Source organism: Neophocaena asiaeorientalis, unplaced genomic scaffold (assembly GCF_003031525.2).
Source record: "Neophocaena asiaeorientalis asiaeorientalis breed wild unplaced genomic scaffold, Neophocaena_asiaeorientalis_V1.1 scaffold100, whole genome shotgun sequence".
NCBI classification, from domain to species: Eukaryota; Metazoa; Chordata; class Mammalia; order Artiodactyla; family Phocoenidae; genus Neophocaena; species Neophocaena asiaeorientalis.
In genome coordinates this window covers 9,688,731-9,704,398 of record NW_020173955.1, presented here as the reverse complement: position 1 = coordinate 9,704,398, position 15,668 = coordinate 9,688,731, and the positions used below count along the sequence as shown (strand labels likewise).

At 39.6% G+C, this 15,668-nt stretch overlaps 1 protein-coding gene and 1 non-coding gene across 2 annotated transcripts in view; one reads left to right on the top strand and one right to left on the bottom strand.

Annotated features, from left to right (window-relative positions):
* Positions 1–774: 774 nt before the first annotated feature.
* The window catches only part of ACYP2 (acylphosphatase 2), a 160,140-nt gene continuing 145,246 nt past the window's right edge, over positions 775–15,668 (top strand). The window contains exon 1 of the mRNA XM_024752918.1: positions 775–1,688. Coding sequence (XP_024608686.1) covers positions 1,547–1,688 — 142 coding nt within the window. The 5' untranslated portion in view covers positions 775–1,546. The remainder of the gene's footprint in view (positions 1,689–15,668) is intronic.
* Positions 6,840–6,912, bottom strand: TRNAW-CCA (transfer RNA tryptophan (anticodon CCA)). The gene has a single exon. It is a non-coding gene; the product is annotated as a tRNA-Trp (tRNA).

Sequence of the window (15,668 nt, the reverse complement as noted above, 5' to 3'; positions counted from 1 at the left end):
GGCAGGAGTACTCTTGGATAAATGTGGAGAAAAGTCAAAAGACTGATTAAAAAAAGGAAAATGTCAACCTTCCCAGTCAGTGACAAGATCTTTGATAGGCAGGGACAGGACCCAGTTTGAGATCTTACTTCTTGGAAGGCACAGTACTAGTGGGGAAGACAGTAAATAATTAGGATGAAATCTGGTAAGCACCTTGCACAGGCAACTGAACAGGATATGGGAAGATCTGGGAACTGGAATAGGTATTCCAGATAAAGTAGATCCAAGAGCAAAGATTTTTTTAAAGTCAGGGTGTGTTCAGAGAGCTGAATAACTTAAAGTGTCTTGACAATAGGTTACCTATAACCTACAGGAGGGGTAGAAGCAGGTAATAAGAGGTTAGTGGAGGCTGAAGACCCTCAGTTTTATTTGGAATGCAGTGTAGAGACTTTGAAGTCATTGAAAAGAATGACATAAGATCTATGTTGATTCTAGGGTCTGCATGCAGTGAACTGGAAGGGAGATGAGAGGAAGATGTAAGTTGTGAGGATTCTGCAATAAACCAGGATCTTCATTACATAAAATTACCGGATTAGCGCTTCCAGAATATATTTTACTGTAAATGATTTAACCACATTCCAAGCAAGTTTTAGATGATTTTTGGTGCTAATAGAATTGGCACATAATATTGAATCAGATTGCAGAGGATTATTTTAATTATATGGCCAGATGCAGAGAAATATGTAAAGATCTCGAAGCCAACAAATATGTTGAGAAAGGCAAATTCTCACAAGTAAAAGGATTTTGATTTCTAGAAGGCATTAGGTTATCAATAGCTGTATACAGATTCTCTGGAGTTGTGGGTTGCTTTAACACTTCATAACAGCTCACCAGGAAGTAATATTTTCTAAAGAATAAACTGCTTTAACCTTCTAGGCAATTGGGGGCATTGCTGAACAATGATCAAGATCATAAAAAAGCTATACGAGTTCACAGCAGACAAGATTTTTTGTTTCCATTAAAGTTTCTTGTCCCAGAATATATCACAATCCATTTAGAATATGGATTCAGGCCTAAAGCTTTTCTGACTCAACAGAAAAAAGAGGATGCAGATGTCACCTTAAGAACGGCTCAAAATCGCCTGACAGATTCGGCAGTTACCTAAACGTTTAATAAAAATTTACTCACTAACCAAATACTCTCAGTCACCGAGCTAGCAGGTCTTTCATTTCAAAAGAATCATTTTGGGGGTACCAAACTATTAACATCTGGGCCAAGCCTCCGCTTTTATTTAAATACAAACACTGACAAAGAAGCCCAACGGTTCGTTAAATCGCAGGGACTCGTAGCTGGCAACCCTCCCGGGAAGCGAGTCTGGTTCCACCACGGGGGAGGGGCAGAGAAAGGAGACCTCGGGCGCCAGGGACCTAGCGGGCTCTTCCTTCCAGGCGTCCCGGGCTGCCCTCACTACCAGTCCCCGCCGTCTCATTTGCCGCCTTCCGACGCGTGACCCCGGCGTGCTCGCGTCCCAGGCCGGTGACAGGCGCGGGGTGCGCCGAGCGGTCCCATGTGCGCCCTCCCTCTCGCGGCCGCTGCAGTCGCCGCGCCCCGAATCCAGCTCCAGCTCCTCTGCCGAGGCCTCGCCGCCGCCATGTCTACCGCCAGGCCACTCAAATCCGTGGACTACGAAGTGTTCGGGAGAGTGCAGGGTAGGGGACCCCCTTACAGTGGGAGATCAAAGAGGTGTTGGGGAGGAAGAGTAGAAAGCTTCGACAAGCACACCCCATCTTAAGGACGCCCTGCCCCGTAGCGGCTACGGCTTCCGCTCGGCCATGACACAGCAGCCATGGGTGGGAAGGAGGCGAAGGGCGCATGCGCAGAAGAGCTGGGGTGGGTGGGATGGGGGCGAGGGAGGAGAGCGGAGCCGGGGAAAGACTGGGAGAAGGAGGAACAGCCGGGCGCAGGGAGTGGGCCACTTAAGGGGGTCCGGGGAGTGCAGACTGAGGGGACGAAATGAAGTGGGGGAAGGAAAGAAGAGAGGGTCTTTGAACTAGTGGTCCCCGTTACTCACCACTGAACTACTGCGCTTGACTTGAGTTTAGGATGGACACCTAAGATGGTGTGTGAGGGTTCACTTTGTAGGAGATTATACTTTTTTTTTTCCTGTATAGCTCCTGAAAGAATTATTAAGTTGTTATCTAATTTTTGTCTTATTATAAGTTTAAATCGTTGTAGAGGATGTCATGTCTGGCTTATTGTAACTGTCGTTATTTCTAACTTAAAATGTTAAATCACTGAAATTTATCCAGTGGAATATAAATATGGTACTGATTTACTATTTGCCATCATTCATTCAAAGCAAAGCTTTTTAACAGTGGGAAATTTTGCATCATACCTTTTCCTCTTTGAATTTGATTTCCATTCCATTTTCCCCACAGAATTTTATCCTATTGTTATGCTTGAGCAGTTTCTAATTGGTCACCTACCAAACTTCTCTGCAATATGTATGTGCATATGTATGTGTATATATATATACACACATACATATATTTTCTTAATTTCCTTTGACCATAAAGCTCTATTATTTTTTTTCTTTTGGCTTGAGTTACTATAGTGACTATTATTAGAATACACTTGATGAGGGCTTCTGGGTCCCAAAAAAAAAAAAAAAAAAAAAAAAAGAATACACTTGATGAAAATAATATAAATACATTTAAAAGTGTGATAAACATTATTAAAATTTAAAAGGTAAATTTGTTTTGGAAATTTATTTCTTACAGGGAAAGCTGGAGGTTTCATGGAACATTGATTAAAGGGTTGAGTTATCTTTGTATTTTGGTATTCTAGAGGTTTTTACACTTTGGGGCAGTGTACCAGGATAAGAAAAAGGACGGGTGAGTGTATGTCTTTTGTAAAGAAATAGCTCTTCCTTTCAAAGGGTAACTGTGGGAAGGGAGGTAGGAAAGGAGAATCATGGCGGATTACAGGTGTCTCCTCAGACAAGTCAGTTTTAGGGGAAAAAAAATATGGAAGTTCTAGATACAGAAATTGATTACTTAAAATTATTCATGCTTTGTACCCTTTAGAATGTCTTCGGTACACCCAGGGGTATGGTATTCTAGATTGAAAACTACCCCCAAAAGTCATTGAAACATGTATATAAAAATGAATATGGTGGCAAAGATCACTTGACAAACTATTTGGTCTACTGGACAGAGACGGGAGTACTTAAGGAGCGTGTGTGTGCACGTGTGTGTGCACATGTGTGACGTTTACTGAGGGTGTACCATGTGCTGAGCATCCTACTATTATTTAATCTTCATCACAATTTTGTGAGATATGTCTTAGTACTGTTTTAATAATGATAAAATAGAGTGTCAGTAACTTGGACAAGCCGTTAGTCGACAAATGGGATTTGATCCTGCATCTCTAACCCTAAAACCTGCACTTTCCCATTAGATGAGGTTTTCTGATAACACATAATGTATTTCTATTAATTTTAACTATGTAATTGCACTTTGTCCATGTGGTGGTCACATGGTGTATGAAGATCAATTTGGGGCAACAGTATACATAATAGGAAAGAGAAATGTACGCTATATAAACAGTGGGGTTTAAAAATCAGCTTTAGGGCAATAACTCTGTTGTTTACAGTATGTTAAATGGAAGAGAGTACATGCATACTATTGATTTATCAAGGCCTAGTATGTGGGACAAATTCACAATCACATATTTGCACACATATACATCAATATTTGCTGAGAATCTAGGATGTGCCAAACTCTGTACTCATTTAATCGTCAACCCTATGACCTCAACCATTTTCCTCATTTAACAAATGGAGAATTTAAGGCATAGTGAAGTAACTTTCCCGGTTACAAAGTGAGTTAAGTGGTGACGCTGGGATTTGAACCTTGACAGTTTTATACCAGGGCCCATGCTCTTAATCAGTATATCCTACTGATCCTCCTCTCAATACCTTTTCCACCTTTATTTTGCCTTCCTCCGAACCTATGAACCGAACACATACATACACTGATGTAGGGCATTTGGACCTGGCCATCTACACCATTCCAGATGATTCTGAGGATGTTTTTATGGTCTTTTTGGCTCCAAGGAAGTTTGACCTTGTCAGTAGGCAGTCAGCACATTCAAAACTGCAGCCTCTGACTCTCTCTCTGTTGCTTGCTGGCACTATCACCGTCACTGTATATCAGTCTGCGTCTCTCTGTGTCTCACAGAACTGCTCACAATTTTTTAGTGGATTACCTAAGAAATAAATACAAACCACTAGCTTTTTGTCTGAGTCATAATGATAGTGTAGAAATAATTAACAATAAATGATAAAAAATTTTAATTTTATTTTAATAATGTAAAATGGAGAATGATTAAAGGGATCTTTAAAAAGTGTGGAATAATAAAATCTTAGTGAATACTCACTTGTTAGAAATAACGGCTATGAAGGTAAATTTACAATGGAGAAAGCTATAATTAGGAACATTGAATATGGACAAGATATAGATTGATAAATAAAATTGTCATTAAAATATTTAAATGAAAAATATTCTTAAAATTGCTTCAATGTTATAAAAATTAATTTGGAAAATGATTTAACTGTCTTGTTCTGATGGAAAATTGATCAGTGAATTGAATTAGCTTGACGGAGCTTATGACAGAAAAAATTTTCTAACCAAAAAATGGGGTATGCTGTTATATTTGTATTTAGAATGTTTGAATTTAAATCATCCTTGGTACCAAAATGGTAGTCAAAATGTTCTAGGGGTCAAATATACTCTGCCTTGTTCTCCAATACACACACCCTAATTTGCAAACAGATTGCATTTCAAGAACTAGTTTATAAATTGGTTGTTTGAAATTCAGGAAAATACATTAATAGAAATAATATTACAAATAGTGGATTTATTTCTCAGACCCTTCTGCAAAGTCCACTCATAGAGCTATAGGCTTGTTGACAGAAATAATCAATAAACAATCTATAATTGGAATAGAAAAGAGTTTTATTTCAGCCAAACTGAGGACTGTAGCTGGGGAGACAGTCTCTCAGGTAATTCTGAGGAACCTCTCTGGAGAAGCATGGTTTCCAGCACAGTTTTATATCTTGTCAGAACAAAGAACATCTAAAAAATCAGCGATTCATTCCTTCAAGGTTTCAAAAAAACAGATCAGCATGTACACAGTGAGCCAGTATGTCCTTGGCACCTGGGAAGAGAGTCCTATCATCAAAGAAGTACCAGTATTGGCATCCCAGAAAGGGAGGCATTTAATCTTTATTCTTAACATGGACATTCTTTACTTCTGATTAAGGTACCCTTTTCTTTAACAGTTAAAGCAGATGTACAGTGTTTGATAAGCCACAAACAGGCTGTTTTAGTTAGCATAAAAGTCAGGTTAATTCCTGGATAAGCCAGAATGACTTTCCCATCCCTCAATATGTGAACGTTTCTTCCATCAGGCTGCTGCTGCTCTCCATTGCTGCTTCCTTCCCTCTATTTTTTTAAATAATTTTTTTGTTTGTTTTAGAACAGTTTTAGAATTATAGAAAAGTTAGAAAGATACTATAGAGAGTTCCTGTATACTCCACATCCGGTTTCCCCTACTGTAAACATCTTACATTAGTATGGTACATTTGTCACAACTGGTGAGCCAATATTGATACATTATTTTTAACTAAAGTCTATACTTTATTCAGATTTCCTTAGTTTTTACCTAAAGTCCTCTTCTGTTCAGGATTCGTCTAGGCTATCATATTACATTGAGTCATCTTGTCCCCTTAGGCTCCTTTACACTGTGATAGTTTCTCAAACTTGCCTTGTTTTCCATGACCTTGGCAGTTTGGAGGAGTACTTTGGTGCTAGGTACCTTGTAGAATGCTCCCATACTGGTATTTGTCTGGTATTTTTTGTTGTAAGACTGAGGTTGTGGGTTATCAGGAAGAAGACCACAGAGGTACAGTGCCATTCCCACCAGCATATCAAGGGTACATGACTTATCACTGTTGAGGTTAACCTTGATCACCTGGCTGAGATAGTGTTTGTCCACTGTTAAGTTACTCTTTTCTTCCCCTCCCTTTCCATCCTCTACTTTATCTCCATATTCTCAAGAAGCTCCATGTTTTTTTTTCCCACCAACTTCTATTACATTACGGGCTTTGGGATGGGGGATAGGGGAGTAGGGGACTGACCTCCTGGGTTTCTAGAGCATTTGTAACTATGGCATGGCTTATAATGTTCCTATAAATGTTTAATTACAATTACATCAAGAATAATCTGAAATTTTGAAAGAGAAATTGATTAAGCTGTGTATAGATGCTTTACCAACTCTCAGGTAAATACTGACAACACTTGTAGAAATGGACTGTGGCAATCTGTTGGTTTACCTGTGCGTTAGAAATTTAACAGTTTGCTTTTGATGGGATTGACTCAGATTTAGAATGGGAGTAACTTATTAGACTACAGAAATAAATAGCGATTTTCTTTAAGATTGCTTAAAATGAAAATTAAGATAATTACTAAATAGCTTTGTCAGACACCACATAATTTAGGTGTATACATTTTTCCTTACGTAGACAGGTAAGTGGAAAAGTTATGTTTTAGAGGTTGAAAATTTTAGTACATTAAAGTCAAGAAATACGATTAACTCTAATTCCCTTTCTCATCTTTCTTCCTATAGCGTTTCATTTGTAGTTCTGTTCTACTTCTTGTTTTTACTTCTCCAAATCCATCCTCCCTTTTTAAAAAAATTATTTATTTATTTATTTGGTTATGCCGGGTCTCAGTTGTGGCACATGGGATCTTTAGTTGTGGCATGTGGGATCTTTAGTTGTGGCATGTGGGATCTAGTTCCCTGGCCAGAGATCGAACCTGGGCCCCCTGCATTGGAAGCATGGAGTCTTACCCACTGGACCACCAGGGAAGTCCCTCTCCTTTCAACTATAGTTATTTGTGTACACCTATCTGTGTCTCTCACTAGACAATAAGGACAGTATTGGGTGGGCCAAAAATGCCTTTGGTTTTTTAAGTAAAAATAAAAGACACATTTTTTAATTTTTCACCAAGAACTTTATTGAACAAAGTATTCACCCTTTTGTTCCACTACCTTCTGCCATTTTTCAGGCAACTTCATGATTCCATCTTCCTAAAACTTTTTATGTTTTTGAGCAAAGAACTATTCCAGGTACCTTTTATAGTCTTCCAGGGAATTGAAATTTTTTCCATTAAGAGAATTTTATAAAGACCGAAATAAAGGGAAATCGGAAAGTGCAATGTCTGGTGAATACGGTGGATGAATCAGAACTTCCCAGCCAAGCTGTAAAGTTTTTGCTTGGTCGTCAGAGAAACATGCGGTCTTGCATTATCCTGATGGAAGATTATGCATTTTCTGTTATAATTCTGGACACTTTTCATCAGGTGCCACTTTCAGTTGGTCTAATTGGGAGCAGTACTTGTTGGAATTAATCGTTTGGTTTTCCAGAAGGAGCTCATGTTAGAGGACTCCCTTCCAATCCCACCATATACACAACATCACCTTCTTTGGATGAAGACCGGCCTTTGGTGTGGTTGGTGGTGGTTCATTTCGCTTGCCCCACGATCTCTTCCATTCCACATTGTTGTACAGTATCCACTTTTCATCGCCTGTCACAATTTGTTTTAAAAATGGAATGTTTTCATTACATTTAAGTAGAGAATCGCATGTGATTCTCAAGAAGGTTTTGCGGTTTGCCAGGTTTGCCTGCCATGTCAAGAAGGTTTTTTTCGCTTAACTTACGTGGAACCCAAACATCAAAGCGAATCACATAACCAAGCTGGGGCAAATGATTTTCAGTGCTTGATTTGGATATTTTGAGTGTGTCGGCTATCTCCCGCGTGGTATAACATTGATTGTTCTCAATTATTGTTTCAATTTGATCGCTATCAACTTCAACTGGTCTACAGGACTGTGGAGCATCGTCCTGCGAGAAATCTCCAGCACGAAACTTCGCAAACCACTTTTGACACGTTCGATCTGTCACAGCACCTTCTCCACACACCACACAAATCTTTTTCGGCATTTCAGTTGCGTTTTTACCTTTCTTGAAATAATAAAGCATAATATGCTAATAATGTTGCTTTTTTTCTTTCATCTCCAATATTAAAATGGGTACACAAAAATTCACCAATTTTGATGTCTTTTTTAAAATGCTCACTGATATGACAAATGTCACATACAATCTAACAAAATTGTTTTGAATGAAGTTAAAGACAACTAAGTGCTACTAGAGCCATCTTATGCAAAAAACGGAACTAACCTTTTGGCCCACCCAATATTTTAAAGGTCAAGCTAGCTTGTTTTTATATCCCCTACAGGCTATGCTTCTGGTGGGAACTTCCAAAGTATCTCAAATTAAATTCAAGTGTTTGGTATAGTTGGCTTAGAGAAGAAACAGTAGTATATTTGCTGTTTTGACTATTTGAAAGATGCCATGGTGTGTGGCTCCAGGGGACAGATCCTGGATGGATGTTGGAAGGTTAAAGTGAGGCAGAATTTTATTCCATAGAAGGAAGGACTTTCTAACAATTAAAGATGTTTAAAGTCATTAAGGGCTGCTTTGTAAGGTAGTGACTTGATGACTTCCTGCATTCAAAATTGACACATGCAGTTCGATCCCAGGATGAAGGATTACAGGTTAATATGAAAATTTGATTTTACATGAAAGGATCCTGATGTTTAGAATTCATCATATGGTTTCTTTAAACATCAATACTTCTTTGTAGATTTAAAGTATGATTTGCTTTGCAAATATTCACCTCAGAGTTTCTCCCTGACACATCTTTTCACAAAGCAAGGTCCAGTTGCAGCTGACTGTGCCTTGATTGAGTGGCATATTTTGTTTGAGTCTCTCATAACTGAAGCGGCTGATGTCTGTCCCAGTTTCCAGAGCAGTGTGTCTGTAAAAAAAACTGCATGTGTCATATCAGCTTCCCTTCTCTTTAGCAAGCAGGGTGAAAGCAGTGTAGAGAGGCCACGGAAGCCCATGGAAGCAACTTCTCCAGTACAGGCCCTGTCCTGAGAGTGCTCAGTTCCAGTCAGTGCTACTCAACTGCAGAAAATCTGTGTTCACATTCACTTTGTTTGCTATATGGACCTCCCTCTGTTGCACAGAATGCTTCAGACTAGGGATGGGGACTCTCAGAAAGACTGAGAAAATTCCAGAGCTTTGAACAGTTAATTCCTGCGTGGTTCACTGCATCACAAAGTTAATGGGCTGGAGGTCCTGACACCTCTTGATACACATTCCTTCTAAGGCTTTAAAATATGGGTTGTGGTTGAGGGACCCAGTAAACAACACCCCTCTTCATTATGTGAGTTATTGACAAGTAAGACAGTGAGTAAATCAGAGTCTGGGGGATGTGTCTCAATCTTCAGGTAAGTAGACTTTGTAATAATCTGTACTGCAGAATTAAACACACCAACCCAGGCACCAGCAGGGCTCCCTCAACAGAACAGAAGGGATGATTCCTTTGAATAACTAGTTCCCAGAAGGAAGAAGAGGAAGCACCTGGACTATGTATGTTTCTCCTCCCAAACTTAACCATTAGATAAGTCACTGCATGTCTCCGAGGAGTTAGGAACAGGTAGAGAGTGGCCAGGAGTGACACACTAGTGGATATTTCTCCCCGTTAAAGGAACTATCACATGGGCAAAGAAACTTTCTCTCCCAGAAATAAGCAGTGACATCTAGAGGGAGCTCAACTATTTAGTTCTCGTTGTAGTACTTCAAGATGATCTGCAGAGCAGAGTTTTTTGGTGTGGAATGATAGGAGAAGTCAGGGATGTTGTATGGAGAGCAAATTGGGGAATGACTGTCCTTGTTCTACAGAGAGAGAGAGGAAGGACGACGTCACAGTCCTGTTTCCTGCTTTCCTTTTTTTTTGTGTGTGACATAAAAAAAAATTGAGATCTAATTCACATAGTATTAAATTCACTCTTGTAACGTGTTCAAACATACTCAATATACAGTGTTTTTTACTGGATTCACAATGTTTTGCAGCTATCATCACTATCTAATTTAGAATATTTCCATCACCCCCAAAAGAATCCCTGCCCCACAGTTCCCTTTCTCAGTCACTCCCCATCCCTTACTTCCCCCATCCCTCAGGGATGTCGCTGCCAAGGTCTCTGTGATTTCCTTGGACTTTCCTTCATGGTTCCAAGACGGCTGCTATCGCTCCAATCATTACGTTCACCCTACAGTCAGCAAGAGAGAGGGAACAAGGAGGAAACCCCTGGCTGAGACAGCCCCTGTCAAAGAGCTTTCTTGAAAGCTTCAACCAGTGATTTGGCTGAACCACTTGACATGGACCACCCCTTATAGGGAAGATCGATAAATATGGAAGAGCATGTTGCTGCCTCAAGTAAAATCAGAATTCTGTTAGAAAAGCAGAAGGGGAAAATGGATTTTGTGTAGGCAACTAACAGTGTCTGTCACAGATATTCATATGTTAAATACATTTAACAGCATAGTAATTACATTTGTTAGTCTTTCCCAAGTAGTGATGCAAAAAGACATACTACAGAAAGACTTTGATCTCCCTGGTCTCAATCTCAAAATATTTGGTTATAACCAAGACAACCTAAATTTCTGTTAAGTACATATTGAATCTTTCACATATGATTTATCTCAGTCTTATTTTTTTTCCCATTTATCACTGCTTAAAGCAATGGGCAACACTTCTGTTATCTACCCAATTTGTCAAGCAGTATGAACTTAGCCTAAAATTAAGTCTCTTAAACTTAAAGGACAATCCTTTAGTTATACTGTTTTAAGATCTGTTTAATAAATGTGTGTGTGCCCTTACCATTCATAGTTACAAATACAGCCACCATGTCCTGCTCTAGTCTTCTATCCCAAGTCCTCTAAGTTCTGTAAGACAGCCAGTTTAACCATTTCTTTTTTCAGTTCTTATGGTTGTTAAGCCATTATTTATAAACAACATGCTCATATTAATATTTCCTGATTTGTCAACTTAGGCATTATGTAGTGACTTCTTGCTACCCTTTTTAGTATATAGTATATATAAACACACACACACATACACACATCAAACTATATATTATCATTTAGATAAAGCAGTAAAGTTCTGCTAGAATCAACACAGAAGTCTTATGATTCTTTCCAGCTTTGAGTGCAGTAAATTTATCATCATCACTTTGAAATTAAACTTAAACTCTAATAAGTATGGTTGGATGTATATGTACAATGTTAATAATGAATTAGTACAGGACAGTAAAACAGTTCACTTAAATATTTATCAGCTGGTTTTTCTTTTACTCATTTATTCAACAACTATGTGCCAAGCTCTGGTCTAGGTGCTGGGGACACAGTGTTGAACAAGACAGAAAAAAAAAAAACCCACAAATAAATACCTAGTAATATCATATGGTAATCGGTTATGCATATCCAGGAAACATATAAGGATGCAGTGCTGTTTTAGATAAATTGGTCAGGGACTATTTCTCTATGGAGATGACATTGGTGCAGAGACATGAATGATGAGAAGGAGCCAGCAAGGAGAAGATCAGGGGGAAGAGCAGTTCAGACAGAGGGAATAGTAAATGCAAAGGCCATGAGGCAGGGATATGCTTGGCATGTTGAGGGACACAAAGGAGAAAAATTTGGCTGGAATGAAATGAGCAGACAGGAGTCCTAAGAGATGAGACAGAGCATTAGAAAGGGGCCTGGAGGCTGTGGTAACCAGAATGTATTTTATTTTGAGTGTGAGAGGGTTTTAAGCTGGGAAAGGAAGTGATTTGATTTTACTTAAGGAAAGAAAAGCACCTTGGCTGCTTTATGGAGACTAGACTGTAGGAGGGCAGAACTAGACATAGGGAGACTAGTGAAGGGGGCCATTGCTGTGGATTAGTTGAGAGATTATGATAACTTGGACTAGGGTATAAAAACATTTTTACCCATTTTTCTAGAAACAGTTGAAACAGAATTAAACTATTTTTTAGCAAGTCTTGAAAATGAAGTTTGGGGCTAGAAATAATTGGTAAAATGAGTGCAATGACATGGTTTTGAATATTTAACTGTGCGTGGTATCCAAATAGGTCATGATCCTGATTTGGGGACTTTGCACATGCTCTTCCATCTTTAATGTTATTCCATTCTCATCATACTAATTTTTGCTCATCATTGAAGTATCAATGTCCCGTTTTCAATAAGCCTGCCCAAGACTGGGTGGGTCATTTGTCTGTCCTGTGAACTCCCACTTGCATCCTGGTTTATACATCTTTCAACTTATAATTGTTCTATGTTTTATTTATTTTTAAAGTTTTATTTATTATTCTTTTTTCCCCAGTTTTATTGAGATATAATTGCCATACAGCACTATATAAGTTTAAGGTGTACAGCATGATTTGACTTACATCATGAAATGATTATCACAATAAGTTTAGTGACTATCCATCATCTCATATAGATACAAAATAAAAGAAAAAGGAATAAATATTTTTCCTTGTGATGAGAACTCTTATGAGTTACTCTCTTCACAACTTTCATATGTAACATAAGCATAAGTTAATTTTATTTATCGTGTTGTACATCACATCCCTAGTACTTATTTATCTTATAACTGGAAGTTTGTACCTGTTGTCTTCTACATTTTAATTGCCATTTTACTTGTCTATCTTCCTCACTATACTGTAAGCTCCTAGATGGCGGGACTGTCTTATTTACTTATCTCATTCTCTGCAGAATTAGACAATGAATATTTGTTAAGTGAATAATCAGAATGTCTAAAAGTGTGCTTATTTTTTTTTAATATTTATTTATATATTTGGTTGCACCAGGCCTTAGTTGCGGCATGTGGGCTCCTTAGTTGTGGCATGCGAACTCTTAGTTGCCGCATGCATGTGGGACCTAGTTCACTGACCAGGGATTGAACCCAGGCCCCCTGCATAGGGAGTGCAGAGTCTTATCCACTGTACCACCAGGGAAGTCCCTAGTGTGCTTATTAAATATATGAATTGTGGGGCTTCCCTGGTGGCGCAGTGGTTGAGAGTCCGCCTGCCGATGCAGGGGACACGGGTTCGTGCTCCGGTCCGGGAAGATAGCACATATGAGTTGCCCGATTCTTAGATTATGTCTGTGTGAAAAGAACATTTCATTAGCAGACTGGAGTAGGTAATTTCCTTAACCCTGCAATGTGTTGGATAACTCTTTTAAAAATTCCTCAGATCCTGTCACCTTAAGCAAATGGCCTTTTTGTCATCAGTAAATAGATGGTGGAAGGGCTGCTGGGAATTCATAAATGTTGAAAGGATGTTGCTCTTCACCGGGGGTGGAGTGGGGTGGAGTAGGGTGGAGTGGGCAGCTTGTTGTTAACCTCCCTTTCTGGCAGCTCCGGTGTTTCTGGCAGTAAGTAGTAAGGGTGGAGGGAGCAACCTAAGTTACAGGCTGCCTGTTCTGCTCCAGCACCAAATCCAGTTAGAGTGCAGGACAGGGTTTTTTGTCTTTTCATTATCCATGGTTTCTTTCAAGTAGCGCTGTTGACTTGTAAAATAGCTGAGGCAATATTGACATGCAAGTACATGATTTATTACCAACACGAATTTGAACAGCATGAATGAGAAATGCATCAGACCTGCAGTACCCTACAAGATTGGAGTTTTCCCCTTTGCGATGCAATTCTTCACCTGAAATATAAATCTTTTTCAAACCTTTCCCAGACCTTCCTTTAAGGTGGAGCCAACCATTGATTCTAAACTTTAGTGGGCATAAAAATCACCTGGAGAGCGTGTTAAAATTGGATTCCAAGATGCAACCTGCAGAGTTTCTGATTCTTTAGTGCTGGGGAGGAGCTTGACAATTTGATTTTCTAAAAACCTCTCAGGTGATGCTGGTGCCTCTGGTTCATGGACCGGTCTGAATAGGAAAGAGCTGGACTATATGTTTCCAATTTCTGTTTACTTCAGTTGCATGTGCTTTCTTTTCTTATTGCTAACATCATTTGGGGCTGTTCACTGTTGAGAAACTCAGAGGGGAATATGCACAATAGGCCTGGACCCAAACCTTCAACTCTGCTTAGTCAGTGTCTTCTGGGATCCCCTCACTCCAGGAAAAAATGACTGCACACTTCTCCACAGTTCTGCCTGTTTTGTCTCTTCTACATGGTCTGGTTAACCTGAAGTTTCTCTTGAATTTTCTGCCCATTCCTTTTATATTTACTGACTCATGTCTTTCCCTCCATCTATATAACAGATTACCTTTCTGGTTCTTCTTCAGATCAATACTCCCCACTCATCCTTCCCTCACATTTATAGGTATCTTTTTTTTTTTTTTTTTCTGGTACGCGGGCCTCTCACTGTTGTGGCCTCTCCTGTTGCGGAGCACAGGCTCCGGACGCGCAGGCTCAGTGGCCATGGCTCACGGGCCCAGCCGCTCTGCGGCATGTGGGATATTCCCGGATCGGGGCACGAACACGTGTCCCCTGCATCGGCAGGCGGAGTCTCAACCACTGCGCCACCAGGGAAGCCCTATAGGTATCTTTTAAAATATTTTTTATAGCCCCATAAGAATTTCACTTGTGATACTATCCTGTCTTTTTTGCTCCACTACTCTTTATTTCTTCGTATTCATTTGGTACCACAATACACTACCCTCAGGAAACAAATGATACTCCTTGTTATTATAAATCTGCTTACAAAACTACATAAAATTACCCAAGCCACTGATCTTGTCTTCTGTATCCTCTTAATCAGGCTCAATTGCTGTTTGGAGAAGCAATATCTTTTGACCTCTCTGAGATTGATTTGATCTATCCCCTGTGATTTGCCTATTTTTTTTCTAATTTATAAAAATTGAGGTATAATTTACATTAATATTCACCCTTTTTAGTATACAGTTCAATGAGTTTTGATAAATGCATACAGTCATGTAACCACCACCACTACCAGCACAACTGAGACATAAAACAGTCCAATCACCCCAAAAATTTCCCTCGTGCTCCTTTTCGGTGCCCCACTCCTTCCCACTCCCGCCCTTGGCAATCACAGATCAGTTTCCTGTCCCTGTAGTTTTGCCTTTTCCAGAAAGTGGAATTAAAATAGTAATGTTTTATTACATTTAAACTTGAATTTAGTCCTTGTATTTAAAGAAGACATTCTATTTATTTATTTAATTTATTTATTTTTGGCTGCGTTTGGTCTTCGTTGCTGCACATGGGCTTTCTCTAGTTGCGGCGAGCGGGGGCTACTCTTCGTTGCAGTGTGCGGGCTTCTCATTGCCATGGCTTCTCTTGTTGCGGAGCACGGGCTGTAGGCACATGGGCTTCAGTAGTTGTGGCACACGGGCTTCAGTAGCTGTGGCTCACGGGCTCTAGAGTGCAGGCTCAGTAGTTGTGGTGTACCGGCTTAGTTGCTCCGTGGCAAGTGGGATCTTTCCAGATCAGGGCTTGAACCCGTGTCCCCTGCATTGGCAGGTGGATTCTTAACCACTGTGCCACCAGGGAAGCCCCTAAAGAAGACATTCTAAAAGCTGAGAGTGGGTAAGTTTTATGCCAGCACACTCAACTGTTCTTGTAGTAATTATTTTGTTTTATTTAGCATTTTAAAATAGAAGGAATATGCAGTTTGGCGTTTCATTATACTTTGGTTTCAGAATATTATTCTTTTTCTTCAAAAATAACCCT